General features: G+C 58.0%; 1 protein-coding gene across 2 annotated transcripts in view; it reads right to left on the reverse strand.

The window, feature by feature from the left end:
• Positions 1-18,875, reverse strand: part of LOC138105534 (myosin-6-like) — a 45,094-nt gene that overhangs the window by 2,563 nt on the left and 23,656 nt on the right. For both annotated transcript variants that reach the window (XM_069005629.1, XM_069005628.1), the window contains 23 exons: positions 18,729-18,846; positions 18,521-18,644; positions 17,950-18,086; positions 17,745-17,871; positions 17,529-17,657; positions 17,187-17,429; positions 16,623-16,799; positions 16,378-16,523; positions 16,208-16,298; positions 15,535-15,924; positions 14,066-14,192; positions 13,837-13,955; positions 12,172-12,368; positions 11,635-11,818; positions 11,395-11,560; positions 11,191-11,315; positions 10,790-11,098; positions 9,475-9,678; positions 8,870-8,995; positions 8,515-8,790; positions 4,640-4,735; positions 903-1,037; positions 1-811 (listed from right to left, as the gene is read on the reverse strand). The exon at positions 1-811 is cut by the window's left edge and continues 2,563 nt beyond it. In XM_069005629.1, the coding sequence (XP_068861730.1) occupies positions 791-811; positions 903-1,037; positions 4,640-4,735; positions 8,515-8,790; positions 8,870-8,995; positions 9,475-9,678; positions 10,790-11,098; positions 11,191-11,315; positions 11,395-11,560; positions 11,635-11,818; positions 12,172-12,368; positions 13,837-13,955; positions 14,066-14,192; positions 15,535-15,924; positions 16,208-16,298; positions 16,378-16,523; positions 16,623-16,799; positions 17,187-17,429; positions 17,529-17,657; positions 17,745-17,871; positions 17,950-18,086; positions 18,521-18,644; positions 18,729-18,846 (3,767 nt within the window). In that variant the 3' untranslated portion in view covers positions 1-790. The remainder of the gene's footprint in view (positions 812-902; positions 1,038-4,639; positions 4,736-8,514; positions 8,791-8,869; positions 8,996-9,474; positions 9,679-10,789; positions 11,099-11,190; positions 11,316-11,394; positions 11,561-11,634; positions 11,819-12,171; positions 12,369-13,836; positions 13,956-14,065; positions 14,193-15,534; positions 15,925-16,207; positions 16,299-16,377; positions 16,524-16,622; positions 16,800-17,186; positions 17,430-17,528; positions 17,658-17,744; positions 17,872-17,949; positions 18,087-18,520; positions 18,645-18,728; positions 18,847-18,875) is intronic.

Raw genomic sequence — 18,875 nt, forward strand, 5'->3', positions numbered from 1 at the left:
ATCATCATGGCTCTTTGGTAGTGGGTCCATGATGGTGGTGATGGCTCCATGATGGTGGTAGGTCCATCATCATCATCATGGGTCTTTGCTAGTGGGTCCATCATGGTGGTGGTGGCTCCATCATCATCATCATCATCATCATCATCGCTCTTTGCTAGTGGGTCCATGATGGTGGTGGTTGGTCAGCCATTGTCACCGTGGGTCCTTCATCATGGTGGGTCCCTTGTGGTGGCAGTGGAGTCCCTCATGGTGGTGATGGGTCCCTCATGGTGGCGATGGGTCACTCATGGAGGTGAAGGGTCACTCATGGTGGTGATGGGTCACTCCTGGTGGCGAGGGGTCACTCATGGTGGCGATGGGTCACTCCTGGTGGCGAGGGGTCACTCATGGTGGCGATGGGTCACTCCTGGTGGTGAGGGGTCACTCATGGTGGCGATGGGTCACTCATGGTGGTGAGGGGTCACTCATGGTGGCGATGGGTCACTCATGGTGGTGAGGGGTCACTCCTGGTGGCGAGGGGTCACTCATGGAGGTGAGGGGTCACTCATGGTGGCGAGGGGTCACTCATGGTGGCGATGGGTCACTCATGGTGGCGATGGGTCACTCATGGTGGCGAGGGGTCACTCATGGTGGCGATGGGTCCCTCATGGTGGTGATGGGTCACTCCTGGTGGCGATGGGTCACTCCTGGTGGTGATGGGTCACTCATGGAGGTGATGGGCCACTCATGGTGGCGAGGGGTCACTCATGGTGGTGAGGGGTGGGTCTGGTGCGTCCCTCCTGGGGCTGGGTCACTCCTCATCGTGCAGCTTCTGGAGTGGGGTGGGACAGAAGACAGGAGCTCCAGGGGGGGTTGTGGGGCAGCTGTGGGGAGGTTCCAGGGGGTGCCGGGGGAGGTCCCACCTTGGCTCCGATGTCGCGGCTCTTGGCCCGCAGTTTGTTGACCTGGGACTCGGCGATGTCCGCGCGCTCCTCGGCCTCGTCCAGCTCGTGCTGCGCCTTCCGGAACTTGGCCAGGTTGGTGTTGGCCTGTTCCTCCTGGGGGCACCGGGGAGGTCACAGGGGTGGCTTCATCCATCTGTCCGTCCTTCTCTTCCATCCATCCATGGAGCCATGCAGCCCCCGTCAGCCCCACCTTCCCCTCTTCCATCTCTGTCCATCCCACCGTCCTTGTCCCCCTGTCCCTCTGTCCATCTCTCTGCCCACCCTTGTCCCCCTTCCATCCATCAGCATCTGCTCGTCTTGTTCTTCCTGCAGTCCCATCATCCATCCATGGATCCATCATCCATCCATCCATGGATCCATCCATGGTTCCATCCATCATCCATCCATGAATCCATCCATCCATCCGCATCTGCTCGTCTTGTTCTTCCTGCAGTCCCATCGTCCATCCATGGATCCATCATCCATCCATCCATGGATCCATCCATGGTTCCATCCATCATCCATCCATGAATCCATCCATCCATCCGCATCTGCTCGTCTTGTTCTTCCTGCAGTCCCATCATCCATCCATCCATCCATCCGTGGATCCATCATCCATCCAAGGATCCATCATCCATCCGTGGATCCATCATCCATCCAAGGATCCATCATCCATCCATGGATCCATCCATGAATCCATCCGTCCATCCAGGGATCCATCCATCCCTCCATCCGTCATCTATCCATGAATCCATCCATCATCCATCATCCATCAATCCATCCATCCATGGATCAATCCATCATCCATCAATCCATCCATCATCCGTCCAAGGATCCATCATCCGTCCATGGACCCATCATCCATCCATGATCCATCCATCCATGGATCTGTCCCTCCATCCATCATTCATCCATGGATCCATCCATCCATCCGCATCTGCTCGTCTTGTTCTTCCTGCAGTCCCATCATCCATCCATCATCCATCCATGGATCCATCATCCATCCATGGATCCATCATCCATCTATCCATGGATCCATCCACCATCATCCATCCATGGATCCATCCACCATCCATCAGCATCTGCTCATCTTGTTCTTCCTGCAATCCCGTCATCCATCCATCCATCCGTGGATCCATCCCTCCATCCGTCATCTATCCATGAATCCATCCATCATCCATCATCCATCAATCCATCCATCCATGGATCCATCCATCATCCATCCATGAATCCATCAATCCGTCCATGGACCCATCATCCATCCATGATCCATCCATCCATGGATCTGTCCCTCCATCCATCATTCATCCATGGATCCATGGATCCATAATCTATCCATGGATCCATCCATCCATCCGCATCTGCTCGTTCTTCCTGCAGTCCCATCATCCATCCATCATCCATCCATGGATCCATCATCCATCCATGGATCCATCCATGGTTCCATCCATCCATCCATGAATCCATCCATCCATCCATGGATCCATCTGTCATCCATCCATCCATCCATCCATGATCCATCCCTCCATGGATCCATCATCCATCCATCCATGGATCCATCCATGGATCCATCATCTATCCATGGATCCATCCCTCCATCTGTCATCCATCCATGGATCCATGGATCCATCCCTCCATCCATCCATGGATCCATCCATCATCCATCCATGGATCCATCATCCCTCCATCCATCCATGGATCCATCATCCCTCCATCCATCCATGGATCCATCTGTCATCCATCCATGGATCCATCCATGGATCCATCCATGGTTCCATCCATCATCCATCCATGAATCCATCCCTCCATCATCATCTGCTCGTCTTGTTCTTCCTGCAGTCCCATCATCCATCCATCCATCCATCCGTGGATCCATCATCCATCCGTCCATGGACCCATCATCCATCCATCCATGGATCCGTCCCTCCATCCATCATTCATCCATGGATCCGTCCCTCCATCCATCATTCATCCATGGATCCATGGATCCATCATCTATCCATGGATCCATCCATCCATCCGCATCTGCTCGTCTTGTTCTTCCTGCAATCCCATCATCCATCCATCATCCATCCATGGATCCATCATCCATCCATGGATCCATCCATCCATCATCCATCCATGGTTCCATCCATCATCCATCCATGGTTCCATCCATCATCCATCCATGGTTCCATCCATCATCCATCCATGGATCCATCATCCATGGATCCCTCCATCCATCATCCATCCATGGATCCATCCATCCATCATCCATCCATGGATCCATCCATCATCCATCCATGGTTCCATCCATCATCCATCCATGAATCCATCCCTCCATCAGCATCTGCTCATCTTGTTCTTCCTGCAATCCCATCATCCATCCATCATCCATCCGTGGATCCATCATCCATCCATGGATCCATCCATGGATCCATCCATGGTTCCATCCATCATCCATCCATGGATCCATCCATGGTTCCATCCATCCATCCATGAATCCCTCCATCCATCCATGGATCCATCTGTCATCCATCCATCCATCCATCCATGATCCATCCCTCCATGGATCCATCATCCATCCATCCATGGATCCATCCATGGATCCATCATCTATCCATGGATCCATCCCTCCATCTGTCATCCATCCATGGATCCATGGATCCATCCCTCCATCCATCCATGGATCCATCCATCATCCATCCATGGATCCATCATCCCTCCATCCATCCATGGATCCATCATCCATCCATCCATCCATGGATCCATCCATCATCCATCCATGGATCCATCATCCATCCATCCATGGATCCATCCATGGTTCCATCCATCATCCATCCATGAATCCATCCCTCCATCAGCATCTGCTCATCTTGTTCTTCCTGCAATCCCATCATCCATCCATCATCCATCCGTGGATCCATCATCCATCCATGGATCCATCCCTCCATCCATCCATGGATCCATCCATCATCCATCCATGGATCCATCCATGGATCCATCCATGGTTCCATCCATGGTTCCATCCATGGTTCCATCCATGGTTCCATCCATCATCCATCCATGAATCCATCCCTCCATCAGCATCTGCTCATCTTGTTCTTCCTGCAGTCCCATCATCCATCCATCATCCATCCGTGGATCCATCATCCATCCATCCATGGATCCATCATCCATCCGTGGATCCATCATCCATCCATGATCCATCCATCCATGGATCCGTCCCTCCATCCATCATTCATCCATGGATCCATCCATCCATCATCTATCCATGGATCCATCCATCCATCCGCATCAGCTCGTCTTGTTCTTCCTGCAATCCCATCATCCATCCATCATCCATCCATGGATCCATCATCCATCCATGGATCCATCCATGGTTCCATCCATCCATCCATGAATCCCTCCATCCATCCATGGATCCATCTGTCATCCATCCATCCATCCATCCATGATCCATCCCTCCATGGATCCATCATCCATCCATCCATGGATCCATCCATCCCTCCATTCATCATCCATCCATGGATCCATCATCTATCCATGGATCCATCCCTCCATCCATCCATGGATCCATCCATCATCCATCCATGGATCCATCAATCCATCCATCCATGGATCCATCAATCCATCCATCCATGGATCCATCCATCATCCATCCATGGATCCATCCATCATCCATGGATCCATCAATCCATGGATCCGTCCATCCCCCCATCCCCCCGGTCACCCACCGCCTCCTCCGCCTGTCTCTTGTAGGCCTTGACTTTCATCTGCAGTTTGTCCACCAGGTCCTGCAGCCGCAGCAGATTCTTCTTGTCCTCCTCCGTCTGGGGGAACAGGGACAGGGATGGACACTGCACCAGAGCACGACCAGAACTCCCGTGCCTCAGTTTCCCTTTCCGGACACCTCCTGTGTCCCCCTGGCCACCAGGTTGATGTTCTGGGTCACCCACATCCTCATGGTCACCCAAGGAATGTTCTGGGTCATCTGTGTCCCTGTGGCCACCATCTCTGCATGGTTTTGGTCGCCCATTGAGGGACCACGCTGTGTGCTGGTAGCTGAGCTTGCCCCACCTTCATGATCTCACCTGGTAGCTGAATTTCACCCACCCTGGTGGTCTCACCTGGGACCTGAGTCTCACCTCCATGGTGTCACCTGGCAGCTGAGCTCCTTGACCCACCTCCACGGTGTCACCCCCATGGTCTCACCTCCATGGTCTCACCTGGTAGCTGAGCTCCTTGACCCACCTCCATGGTCTCACCTGGCAGCTGAGCTCCTTGACCCATCCCCATGGTGTCACCTCCATGGTGTCACCCCCATGGTCTCACCTGGTAGCTGAGCTCCTTGACCCACCTCCATGGTCTCACCTCCATGGTCTCACCTCCATGGTCTCACCTGGTAGCTGAGCTCCTTGACCCATCCCCATGGTCTCACCCCCATGGTCTCATCCCCCTGGTGTCACCTCCATGGTCTCACCTCCATGGTGTCACCCCATGGTGTCACCCCATGGTGTCACCTGGTAGCTGAGCTCCTTGACCCACCCCCATGGTGTCACCTCCATGGTCTCACCTCCATGGTCTCACCTGGTAGCTGAGCTCCTTGACCCACCTCCATGGTCTCATCCCCATGGTGTCACCTCCATGGTCTCACCCCATGGTGTCACCTCCAGGGTGTCACCCCATGGTCTCACCTCGTAGCTGAGCTCCTTGACCCATCTCCATGGTCTCACCTCCATGGTCTCACCTCCATGGTCTCACCTGGTAGCTGAGCTCCTTGACCCATCCCCATGGTCTCACCTCCATGGTCTCACCTGGTAGCTGAGCTCCTTGACCCATCCCCATGGTCTCACCCCCATGGTCTCACCCCCATGGTCTCACCCCATGGTCTCACCTGGTAGCTGAGCTCCTTGACCCACCCCCATGGTGTCACCTCCATGGTCTCACCACCATGGTCTCACCTGGTAGCTGAGCTCCTTGACCCACCCCCATGGTCTCATCCCCATGGTGTCACCTCCATGGTCTCACCCCATGGTGTCACCTCCAGGGTGTCACCCCATGGTCTCACCTGGTAGCTGAGCTCCTTGACCCACCCCCATGGTGTCACCTCCATGGTCTCACCACCATGGTCTCACCTGGTAGCTGAGCTCCTTGACCCACCCCCATGGTGTCACCTCCATGGTCTCACCACCATGGTCTCACCTGGTAGCTGAGCTCCTTGACCCATCCCCATGGTGTCACCTCCATGGTGTCACCTCCATGGTCTCACCCCATGGTCTCACCTGGTAGCTGAGCTCCTTGACCCATCCCCATGGTCTCACCCCCATGGTCTCACCCCCATGGTCTCACCTGGTAGCTGAGCACCTTGGCCCACCTCCATGGTCTCACCTGCATGGTCTCACCTGGCAGCTGAGCTCCTTGACCCACCCCCATGGTCTCACCCCCATGGTCTCACCTCCATGGTGTCACCTCCATGGTGTCACCTCCATGGTCTCACCTCCATGGTCTCACCCCATGGTCTCACCTGGTAGCTGAGCTCCTTGACCCATCCCCATGGTCTCACCTGCATGGTCTCACCCCATGGTCTCACCTGGTAGCTGAGCTCCTTGACCCACCTCCATGGTCTCATCCCCCTGGTGTCACCTCCATGGTCTCACCTGGTAGCTGAGCACCTTGGCCCACCTCCATGGTCTCACCTCCATGGTCTCACCTCCATGGTCTCACCTCCATGGTGTCACCTCCATGGTGTCACCTCCATGGTCTCACCTCCATGGTCTCACCCCATGGTCTCACCTGGTAGCTGAGCTCCTTGACCCACCTCCATGGTCTCACCTCCATGGTCTCACCCCATGGTCTCACCTGGTAGCTGAGCTCCTTGACCCATCCCCATGGTCTCACCTCCATGGTCTCACCTCCACGGTCTCACCCCATGGTCTCACCTGGTAGCTGAGCTCCTTGACCCATCCCCATGGTGTCACCTCCATGGTGTCACCCCCATGGTCTCACCCCATGGTCTCACCTGGTAGCTGAGCTCCTTGACCCATCCCCATGGTCTCACCCCCATGGTCTCATCCCCCTGGTGTCACCTCCATGGTCTCACCTCCATGGTGTCACCCCATGGTCTCACCCCATGGTCTCACCTGGTAGCTGAGCTCCTTGATCCATCCCCATGGTGTCACCTCCATGGTCTCACCACCATGGTCTCACCTGGTAGCTGAGCTCCTTGACCCACCCCCATGGTCTCATCCCCATGGTGTCACCTCCATGGTCTCACCCCATGGTGTCACCTCCAGGGTGTCACCCCATGGTCTCACCTCGTAGCTGAGCTCCTTGACCCATCTCCATGGTCTCACCTCCATGGTCTCACCTCCATGGTCTCACCTCCATGGTCTCACCTGGTAGCTGAGCTCCTTGACCCATCCCCATGGTCTCACCTCCATGGTCTCACCTGGTAGCTGAGCTCCTTGACCCATCCCCATGGTCTCACCTCCATGGTCTCACCCCCATGGTCTCACCCCATGGTCTCACCTGGTAGCTGAGCTCCTTGACCCACCCCCATGGTGTCACCTCCATGGTCTCACCCCATGGTCTCACCTGGTAGCTGAGCTCCTTGACCCACCCCCATGGTGTCACCTCCATGGTCTCACCCCATGGTCTCACCTGGTAGCTGAGCTCCTTGACCCACCCCCATGGTGTCACCTCCATGGTCTCACCCCATGGTCTCACCTGGTAGCTGAGCTCCTTGACCCATCCCCATGGTGTCACCTCCATGGTCTCACCCCCATGGTCTCACCTGGTAGCTGAGCTCCTTGACCCACCTCCATGGTCTCACCTGGTAGCTGAGCTCCTTGACCCACCCCCATGGTGTCACCTCCATGGTCTCACCTCCATGGTCTCACCTGGTAGCTGAGCTCCTTGATCCATCCCCATGGTGTCACCTCCATGGTCTCACCCCCATGGTCTCACCTGGTAGCTGAGCTCCTTGACCCATCCCCATGGTGTCACCTCCATGGTGTCACCTCCATGGTCTCACCCCATGGTCTCACCTGGTAGCTGAGCTCCTTGACCCATCCCCATGGTCTCACCTCCATGGTCTCACCCCCATGGTCTCACCCCATGGTCTCACCTGGTAGCTGAGCTCCTTGACCCATCCCCATGGTGTCACCTCCATGGTCTCACCCCCATGGTCTCACCTGGTAGCTGAGCTCCTTGACCCATCCCCATGGTGTCACCTCCATGGTGTCACCTCCATGGTCTCACCCCCATGGTCTCACCTGGTAGCTGAGCTCCTTGACCCACCTCCATGGTCTCACCTCCATGGTCTCATCCCCCTGGTGTCACCTCCATGGTCTCACCTCCATGGTGTCACCCCATGGTCTCACCCCATGGTCTCACCTGGTAGCTGAGCTCCTTGACCCATCTCCATGGTCTCATCCCCATGGTCTCACCTCCATGGTGTCACCTCCATGGTCTCACCTGGTAGCTGAGCTCCTTGGCCCACCTCCATGGTCTCACCTCCATGGTCTCACCCCATGGTCTCACCTGGTAGCTGAGCTCCTTGACCCACCCCCATGATGTCACCTCCATGGTCTCACCTCCATGGTCTCACCTGGTAGCTGAGCTCCTTGACGCGCCGCTCGGACTTGCGCAGCCCCTTGACGCTCTCGGCGTTGCGCTTCTGCTCGGCCTCCAGCTCGTTCTCCAGCTCCCGCACGCGCCCCTCCAGCTTCTGCAGCTGCTTCTTGCCCCCCTTGAGCGCCAACTGCTCGGCCTCGTCCAGCCGCAGCTGCAGGTCCTTGATGGTCTGCTCCATGTTCTTCTTCATCCGCTCCAGGTGCGCGCTCGTGTCCTGCTCCTTCTTCAGCTCCTCCGCCATCATGGCCGCCTGCCCGTGGGGGGACAAGGAGGGGTCCATGGCGTGTCCTCTGTGGTGGCCCCGGCGGTGGCCCCACCGCGACACTCACGTCGGTGATGGCCTTCTTGGCCTTCTCCTCAGCGTTCCGGCACTCCTGGACGGCCTCTTCCACCTCCGTCTGCAGCTGGGAGATGTCACCTTCCATCTTCTTCTTCTGGTTGATGAGGCTGGTGTTCTGGGGGGACAGGGAGGGACCTCAAGAGGTGGCCCCAGGGCTGCTGTCCCACCCCTCAGTCACCCCCCAGGTCTTGGAGAGTCCCCCATAGCCCTGCAGGTTGAAGGATCTGGAGATCTCTTGGTGATACAACATGGAAGAGAACCCAACCTTCCTTGGACCAACCCAACCTTCCTCAGACCTTCAGGAGAAGGTGGCACTGTTTGGTCCAGGTCAACTGGAGCCATCTTGGGGGCTTCCAGCTCAGCAAGAGCTGGTCTTTGTCAACCAGACCTTCCATGGACCAACCCAACCTTCCTCAGACCTTCTTTAGACGAACCCAACCTCCTCCAGACCTTCAGGAAAAGGTGAGGCCCTCAGGTCCACACCACCCTGAGCCACCTCGAGGTCCCCAGCCGAGCCATCAGAGCTGTTTCTCCTGGGTCGGAGCCTCCCTGGATGGAGGTGGCACCTCTCCTGGCAGGCAGGTGAGGTCTCACCTGTGAGTGGAGGAGCTGGACCCTCTCGCTGGCCTCGATCAGCTCCTGCTCGGCCAATTTCCGGGCCCTCTCCGTCTGCTCCACCAGGCCCCGGAGCTCCTCCAGCTCTGACTGCAGCAGGGTGTTCCTGCGCTCCACCATGGCCACGTTCTCCTTCAGGTCCTCCCCGACCCTCGCCGCGTCGTCCAGCTGCAGCTGCGTGTCCTGGGGGGTGGTGGGAAGGGGTGGTGGGTCCACCCGGCCATGGGGTGGGGAAGGGATGGTGGGTCCACCTGACTGTGGGGTGGTGGGGAGGGAGGGGAATGTCCATCCAACCACTCCTGCTGGGTGGTGGGACCTTCTACACCCCAAGGTCCCCATGGACAAGGTACCTTCAGGACCTCCATGTCCCCGTGGGACCTTCAGGTACCTCCTACACCTCCATGTCCCCATGGACAGGTACCTTCACGACCTCCTACACCTCCATGTACCCATGGACAAGGTACCTTCAGGACCTCCTACACCTCCATGTACCCATGGACAAGGTACCTTCAGGACCTCAATGTCTCCATGGACAAGGTACCTTCAGGACCTCCATGTCCCCATGGGACCTTCAGGTACCTCCTACACCTCCATGTACCCATGGACAAGGTACCTTCAGGACCTCCATGTCCCCGTGGGACCTTCAGGTACCTCCTACACCTCCATGTCCCCATAGACGGTACCTCCTACACCTCCATGTCCCCATGGACAAGGTACATTCAGGACCTCCATGTCCCCATGGACAGGTACCTTCAGGACCTCCATGTCCCCATGGACAAGGTACCTTCAGGACCTCCATGTCCCCGTGGGACCTTCAGGTACCTCCTACACCTCCATATCCCCATGGACAGGGACCTTCAGGACCTCACTGTCCCCATGGACAAGGTACCTTCAGGTACCTCCTACACCTCCATGTACCCATGGACAAGGTACCTTCAGGACCTCAATGTCTCCATGGACAAGGTACATTCAGGACCTCCATGTCCCCGTGGGACCTTCAGGTACCTCCTACACCTCCATGTCCCCATGGACAAGGTACCTCCTACACCTCCATGTCCCCATGGACAAGGTACTTTCAGGACCTCCATGTCCCCATGGACAGGTACCTTCAGGACCTCGCTGTCCCCATGGACAAGGTACCTTCAGGACCTCCTACACCTCCATATCCCCATGGGACCTTCAGGTACCTCCTACACCTCCATGTCCCCATGGACAGGTACCTTCAGGACCTCCTACACCTCCATGTCCCCATGGACAGGGACCTTCAGGACCTCACTGTCCCCATGACAGGTACCTTCAGGTAGCCCTGCAGAGCCTTGACCTGCTTCTGGGCCTCGTTGGCACCGCGGTTGGCGTGGCTGAGCTGGATCTCCATCTCGTTGAGGTCGCCCTCCATCTTCTTCTTCAGCCTCAGGGCCTCGTTGCGGCTCCGGGTCTCGGCGTCCAGCGAGGTCTGCAGCGACTCCACCACGCGCAGGTGGTTGCGCTTCACCTGCTCCATCTCCTCCTCCTTCTCGCCCAGCTTGCGCTCGTACTCGGCCTTCACCTGGTTGAACTCCAGCTGCGCCCTCAGGATCTTCCCCTCCTCGTGCTCCAGGGAGGCCTGGGCGGGGACAGACACGACCTTGAGGACCACAGAGGATGGACGTCCCACCAGGAGAACGCAGCGACAGGGAGGGACGGGGCTCGTCCCACCTCAGCCTCCTCCAGAGCAGCTTGGAGCTCCAGCTTCTCGGCATCCAGCTGCTTCCGGACCTTCTCCAGCTCATGGATGGATTTGTGACCGGCGCCGAGCTGCTCCGTGAGGTCCGAGATCTCCTCTGCCCAGGTGAGACCCCGTCAGACCCCGCGGGAGCGGGCAGGGAACGCCCAGGTGGGCAGAGGGACCCGTGTTGTCACCTTGGAGGTTCTTGTTCTCCCTCTTGAAGGTCTCCAGGTGCTCCAGGGACTCCTCGTAGATGTTCCTCAGCTTGAAGAGGTCGGTGCTGAGGCTCCTGGCCTCCTTCTGCGACGCCTCCAGCTCCGTCTGGGACTCCTCGAACTTCTGCTTCCACTCGGCCAACACCTGGGGACCGCCAGGTGTCACCCCACAGGCACCTGGCCCCGCCCCACCAGCCCCACCCGGCCACCGCCGGCCACCTTATCGAAGTTCCTCTGCTTCTTGTCCAGGGCGGCAGCAGCCGCGTTCGACCGCTCCACGTCGGCCATCAGGTCCTCGATCTCGTTCTGCAGCCGGTGCTTGGTCTTCTCCAGCGAGGAGCACTTGGCGTTGACGGCCTCCACGGCCTCCTCGGCCTCCTGCAGCCGCTGCGCCAACTTCTTCCTGCCCCGGCCACCGCTTGGGGTCACCCACGGGCCAGGTGGGGCCACTCAAACCCTTCTCCCACCCAGCCATGGGCCAAGGTTCTGCTCTGCATCTCCTCTACCATCTGCAGGTTGCTCTACCTTCTCCAGAACCTTTGCCGGTGGTTTCCACCTCCCCAAGCCCACAGAATCTCCATCTATGGGGCAAGACTCACTTGGCCTCCTCCAGAACCTTCTCCAGCGGGTGGTCTCCACCCCTCTGACCCCACAGGAGCTGCATCCATGAGGAGATGACAACCTCCAAAACCTTCTCCCGTCGGTGGTCTCCACCCCTGACCCCACAGAAGCTCCATCCGCGGGGTGATGACTCACTTGGCCTCCTCCAGCTCCTCGGTGCGTTGGATGGCATCTGTCTCGTACTTGGTCCTCCACTGGGCCACCTCGGAGTTGGCCTTGGAGAGCGAGCGCTGGAGCTCGGCCTTGGCCTCGGTCTCCTCCTCGTACTGCTCCCGCAGCAGGTCCCCGTCGTGCCGGGCCGACTGCAGCGCGTGCGCCAGCGCGTTCTTGGCCTGGCGGGGAGAAGGTGGCACCCTCGGGTCCAGGTCAACTGGAGTCCTCTTGGGTGTCTCTGGCTCGGCAAGAGCTGGTCTGCATCAGCACAACTTCTGTAGACCAAGCCAACCTTCTCCAGACCAACCCAACTGTTCTTGGACCTTCTCTAGACCAACCCAACCTTCTCCAGACCAACCCAACCATTCTTGGACCTTCTCTAGACCAACCCAACCTTCTCCAGACCAACCCAACCGTTCTTGGACCTTCTCTAGACCAACCCAACCTTCTCCAGACCAACCCAACCGTTCTTGGACCTTTCTCTAGACCAACCCAACCTTCTCCAGACCAACCCAACCGTTCTTGGACCTTCTCTAGACCAAGCCAACCTTCTCCAGACCAACCCAACCGTTCTTGGACCTTCTCTAGACCAAGCCAACCTTCTCCAGACCAACCCAACCGTTCTTGGACCTTCTCTAGACCAAGCCAACCTTCTCCAGACCAACCCAACCGTTCTTGGACCTTCTCTAGACCAAGCCAACCTTCTCCAGACCAACCCAACCGTTCTTGGACCTTCTCTAGACCAACCCAACCTTCTCCAGACCAACCCAACCGTTCTTGGACCTTCTCTAGACCAAGCCAACCTTCTCCAGACCAACCCAACCGTTCTTGGACCTTCTCTAGACCAAGCCAACCTTCTCCAGACCAACCCAACCGTTCTTGGACCTTCTCTAGACCAAGCCAACCTTCTCCAGACCAACCCAACCGTTCTTGGACCTTCTCTAGACCAAGCCAACCTTCTCCAGATCAACCCAACCGTTCTTGGACCTTCTCTAGACCAACCCAACCTTCTCCAGACCAACCCAACCGTTCTTGGACCTTCTCCAGACCAACCCAACCTTCTCCAGACCAACCCAACCGTTCTTGGACCTTCTCCAGACCAAGCCAACCTTCTCCAGACCAACCCAACCGTTCTTGGACCTTCTCTAGACCAACCCAACCTTCTCCAGACCAACCCAATCGTTCTTGGACCTTCTCTAGACCAACCCAACCTTCTCCAGACCAACCCAACCATCCTTGGACCCTCTTTAGACCAAGCCAACCTTCTCCAGACCAACCCAATCATCCCTGGACCTTCTGTAGACCCACCCAGCCTCTTCCAGATCAACCTTCCTTACACCTTCAGGAGAAGGTGGGACCATTGGATCCAAGGCAACTTGAGCTTCTTGGGGGGTCTCCAGCTCAGCAAGAGCTGGTCTTCATCACCCCGACCCAACCAGACCTTCCATGGACCAACCCAACCCTTCCCAGACCTTCTACAGGGGAAACCTCCTGTAGATGGACCCCAATCTCCCACCTTAGATGGAACCACTGCAGGTGGACCCACCCAACCCCACTGGTCTGAACCAGTGACCACGAGGGTGAAGGACACCTGTGACCCACCTGGGCCCCCCCCCCAGGTCTTCTCACCCCCCCACCTGACCCCACCTTCATCTCCTCCTCCAGCTGCCTGCGCAGGTCCTCCAGCTGCTGGGTGTAGGACACCTTCCCGCGGGTCAGCTGGGACACCAGCGCCTCCTTCTCCTCCAGCTGCCGCGAGAGCTCACCTGCACGGGTGGGCGGAGCGTCAGGTGTGGGGCGGGGTTAAGGTGGGGTGGGGGGTGGGGGTGCAGCTGTGGGGCGGGGGGAGGTGGGGCTGGCCTGGGTCAGCTCCCACCGTTCTCTGTCTGCAGCTTGGCCCGTTGGGTGTTGGCGTCGTTGAGGACACGTTGGGTCTCCTCCAGCTTGGCCAAGTGCTCGGCAGCCTGGTCCTCCATGGAGCGCGACACCTTCTCCATGGCCACCTGCAGGGAGGGGCCAGAGGCTACAGTGGACTGGACGTGCCCCATCGCTGGAGGTGTCCAAGGCCAGGTTGGACAGGGCTTGGAGCTACCTGGGCTGGTGGAAGGTGTCCCTGGGTGGGATCCACCCAACCCAACCACTCGGAGACTCTTCAACTCAACCGGTTGAAGGTTCTCCAGCACAACTCAACCCAACAAGGTGGACACCCTTCAACTCAACCCGCTGAAGGTTCTCCAGCACAACTCAACCCAACAAGGTGGACACTCAACCCAACTCAACAGGCTGAAGGTTCTCCAGCACAACTCAACCCAACAAGGTGGACACTCAACCCAACAAGATGGGCACTCAACCCAACTCAACCGGCTGAAAGTTCCTCAACGCAACTCAACCCAACAAGGTGGACACTCAACTCAACCCAACAAGGTGGACACTCAACCCGCTGAAGGTTCTCCAGCACAACTCCACCCAACTCAACCGGTTGAAGGTTCTCCAGCACAACTCAACCCAACAAGGTGGACACTCAACTCAACCCAACAAGGTGGACACTCAACCCGCTGAAGGTTCTCCAGCACAACTCAACCCAACAAGGTGGACACCCTTCAACTCAACCGGCTGAAGGTTCTCCAGCACAACTCAACCCAACAAGGTGGGCACTCAACCCAACTCAACCGGCTGAAGGTTCTCCAGCACAACTCAACCCAACAAGATGGGCACTCAACCCAACTCAACCGGCTGAAAGTTCCTCAACGCAACTCAACCCAACAAGGTGGACACTCAACCCGCTGAAGGTTCTCCAGCACAACTCCACCGGTTGAAGGTTCTCCAGCACAACTCAACCCAACAAGGTCGACACTCAACCCAACTCAACCAACTGAAGGTTCTTCAGCACATCTCAACCCAACAAGGTGGACACTCAACCCAACTCAACAGGCTGAAGGTTCTCCAGCACAACTCAACCCAACAAGGTGGGCACTCAACCCAACTCAACCGGCTGAAGGTTCTCCAGCACAACTCAACCCAACAAGGTGGACACTCAACCCAACTCAACCGGCTGAAAGTTCCTCAACGCAACTCAACCCAACAAGGTGGACACTCAACCCAACTCAACCAACTGAAGGTTCTTCAGCACAACTCAACCCAACAAGGTGGACACTCAACCCAACAAGGTGGACACTCAACCCAACTCAACAAGATGAAAGTTCTTCAACACAACTCAACCCAACCCAACCTGATCTAGTGGGAAGTGTCCCTGCCTGTGGGTTGATGGAACTGGGTGATCCTCTCGGTCCTGTCCCACCCAAACCATCCCATGATTCCCTGCTGTCCACCTCAGCCTCCTCCTACCTTGGACTTGATCAGCTGCTCCACGTTGGCGCTGAGGTCGTCCAGCTCCAGCTTGAGCTCGCTCTTCTCCTTCTCCAGCTTCTGCTTGACGCGCTGCAGGTTGTCCAGCTGCTCGCCCAGCTCGGCCACGCTGTCGGCGTGTTTCTTCCTCAGCGCGGCCGCCGTGGCCTCGTGCTGCAGCGTGGCCTCCTCCAGGTCCCGCCGCAGCTTCTGGAATTCCGCCTCCCGCTTCTTGTTGAGCTCCAGCTGCGCCGAGGTGGCGCCGCCGGCCTCCTCCAGCCGCTCGCTGAGCTCCTCCAGCTCCCGGGAGAGCTCCGAGCGCTGCTTCTCCACCTTGGCCCGGCCCGTCCGCTCCGCCTCCAGCTCCTCCTCCAGCTCCTCGATCCGCGCCTGCGCACCAAGAGGGTGCCGGGTTGGGACCCACCCAACCCCTCCACTCAACCCAACCCCAAGCAGCTGGAGACACTTTGATCCAACTCAACTCAACCCAACCCAACCAGCTGGAGACTCTTCAACCCAACCAAACTGTCCCACCTAAGTGGAGCCTCTTCTACTCAGCCCAGCCACCTTGAGACTCTCCAGCTCAACCCTCAGGTTTCTCTTCAGCCCAACCCAACCGCCTGGACATTCTCCAGCCCAACCCAAGCAGGCACAGACCCAACGTCCCCCCCACCTGGAGCTCCTTCAGCTTCTTCTGGAGCTGCAGAGCCAGCGCCTGCTCGTCCTCGATCCTGCTGTTCTGCTGGTGGATCTCGAACTCCTTCCTGTGGAAGAAGAGGGGACAGTGAGGCCCCACCTGTGACCCTCGATGGGACCTCACGTGGTGGGGCGGTCCAGCCTCACTTCTTGAGCTTCTCCTCCAGCTGCTGCTTGTCATTCTCCAGATCCATGATGTTCTCCTGGGTCAGCTTCAGGTCTCCTTCCAGCTTTCTCTTGGCCCGTTCCAGGTCCATCCGGATCTTCTTCTCCTGCTCCAGGGAGCCTTCAAGCTGTGCGGGAACACAGAAATGGGGACACACCTCAAGTTTTGCTCATCTTTGCTCCAGAAGTTCCTCAGCAGGACCTGGGGTGGGACTGGCCACACTCACATCGTCCACTTGCTGTTCCAGCTTGACTTTGCCCTTCGTCAAGGTGTTGACCTTGTCTTCCTCGGCCTGCAGGTCGTCCAGCGTCTGCTGGTGGGACTCCTGCAGGGCCTTCTTCTCCTTGGTCAGCTTGGCGATGGTCTCGTCCAGCCCCGCCATCTCCTCCGTCAGGTTCTTGACCTGTGGGAGAAGCGTCCGGCCTCCAGCTCAGTGCCAGGGTGGGGCAGTCAGGGGAGGTTGATGTTCACCTCAGCCAAAGAGGTTCTTCCAAAGCAGGAGAACCCAAAGGACTTTGGGTCTTCTCGGTGAGCCCAACCCAACCAACATTGGATCCTCCCAACCCACCTTGGGTCTCCTCAAGCCATCCTAACAGATTCCACCCGGCCTTGGGTCTCCTCAAACCAATACCTCATCTCTTCTCAACCCAACTCAACCATCCTTGGTCATCTCAACCCATCCCAACCAGTTTTGGGTCTCACCAACCCAACCAGCCTTGAGTATCCTTAACCCAACCCAACAAGACTCAAGTCCCCTCACCTTGAGGCCAAGGCCTCTCCCTGCCCTCACCTTGTTCTCAGTCGCGTGTTTCTCCTTCTCCACCTTGGCCAGGGTCAGCTCCAGGTCATCGATGTCCTTCTTCAGCTCCGAGCACTCGTCCTCCAGCTTCCTCTTCTTGGCCGTCAGCTCGGCGTTCATCTCCTCCTCATCTTCCAGCCTCTCCGTCAGCTCCTTCACCTTGGCCTCCAGCTGGATCTTGTTCTTGATCAGTTGGTCACAGCGCTCCTCGGCGTCGTTCAGGTTGTCCTGCTCCTGTTGGAGGGAGGGGCACCCAGGTGAAGTGGGGCTGCCCCAGAGGCTGTGGGGGTGGTGGTCATCCCCATGACGTGGTTTTGGGGTGATCTGACTCACGGCCTGCACTTGGAGCTGGAGATCATTCTTCTCCTGCAGCATGGAGACCATCTTCTCCTCCAGCTCCTTCCGCCGCGATTCTGACTTCTCCAGGGCGTCCTTCAGCCTCCCGTACTCCTCCTTCATGTTCTGCTCCAGGAGACCCCGAGCGGGTCAAAGACCCTCATCCATCACCCTCCAGACCATCGGTGGTCCCACCCCGTCCCCTCCTCCCACCTGCATCTCCTTCTCCGTCTCCGCGCTCTTCAGCAAGGGTTTGATCTTGAAGTAGAGCTTCATCCACGGCCAGTTCTTCACCCCCATGAAGGCCCGGAGGTTCCACTGGATCACCAGCAGCGCGTCCCTACCAGGAGGAGGGCCCAGGTGCCACCACATCCCCAAGCAGGTGACCAGGTGAGCAGAAGCCCCACCCCTGTCTCACCGACGCTCCACGATCTTCTTGAACTCGAGGCGCATGAGCTGCCCCCGCGCCCGCGCCTGGATGCGGGTGATGATGCGGGACAGGCGCTCGTCCCGCATCTCCTCCAGCTGCCCCAGCAGCCCCGCCTTGAAGAAGACCTGAGGGGAGGGAGGAAGTGGGGAAGAAGATGGTGGGACCGTGAGGTCCATGTCCATCTCGGGTGGTGGGACCACAGGGAACAGAGACAACGGGATCTCCCCACGGTGTGCCCAAAGCGGTTGCGGTGGGTGGAAGGATGGGGTGGTGCATGAGTGGGGGGGGGCAGATGGACATGGGGATGGACAGATGGACACGGGGATCATGGGGTTCACGTAAGACCTGGGTGGTGGGACCACAGGGAGCAGGGACCACGAGATCTCACCCACTGGGATCAAACTGGTTGCGGCGGGTGGGTGGAAAGATGGGGTGGGGGGGCCGGGAGGAACAGATGGACATAGGGAGGGACAGATGGACACGTGAGTGGTGGGACCATGAGGTCCTCAACGCCTGAAGGATGGTGGCACCACAGGGAACGGGGACCACATGACCTCACCTTGGTGTGCCCAAACTTGTACTGGTTGTGGTCGATGTCGATGGAGCCCAGGAGCTTCTCGGCGCCCTTGCGGCTGTCGATGAACTGTCCCTCGGGGATGGCCGCGGGGTTCAGGATGCGGTACCTGGGGGCCAGAGAGGACGTGACCCCCCGAGACCAGCGCCGGTGGGGTTGTCCCCACCTCCCCAAACCCCCTCCGCGTCCCCACCGCTGGCGGAAGTCCCCGTAGAGGATGCGGTTGGGGAAGCCCTTGCGGCAGATGCGGATTCCCTCCAGGACCCCGTTGCAGCGCAGCTGGTGCATCACCAGGGCGTTGTCCATCACACCTGGTGGGGGGATACAGGTGAGGGGTCAA

This window comes from Aphelocoma coerulescens, chromosome 2 (genome assembly GCF_041296385.1).
Source record: "Aphelocoma coerulescens isolate FSJ_1873_10779 chromosome 2, UR_Acoe_1.0, whole genome shotgun sequence".
In the NCBI taxonomy this organism is placed as follows: Eukaryota; Metazoa; Chordata; class Aves; order Passeriformes; family Corvidae; genus Aphelocoma; species Aphelocoma coerulescens.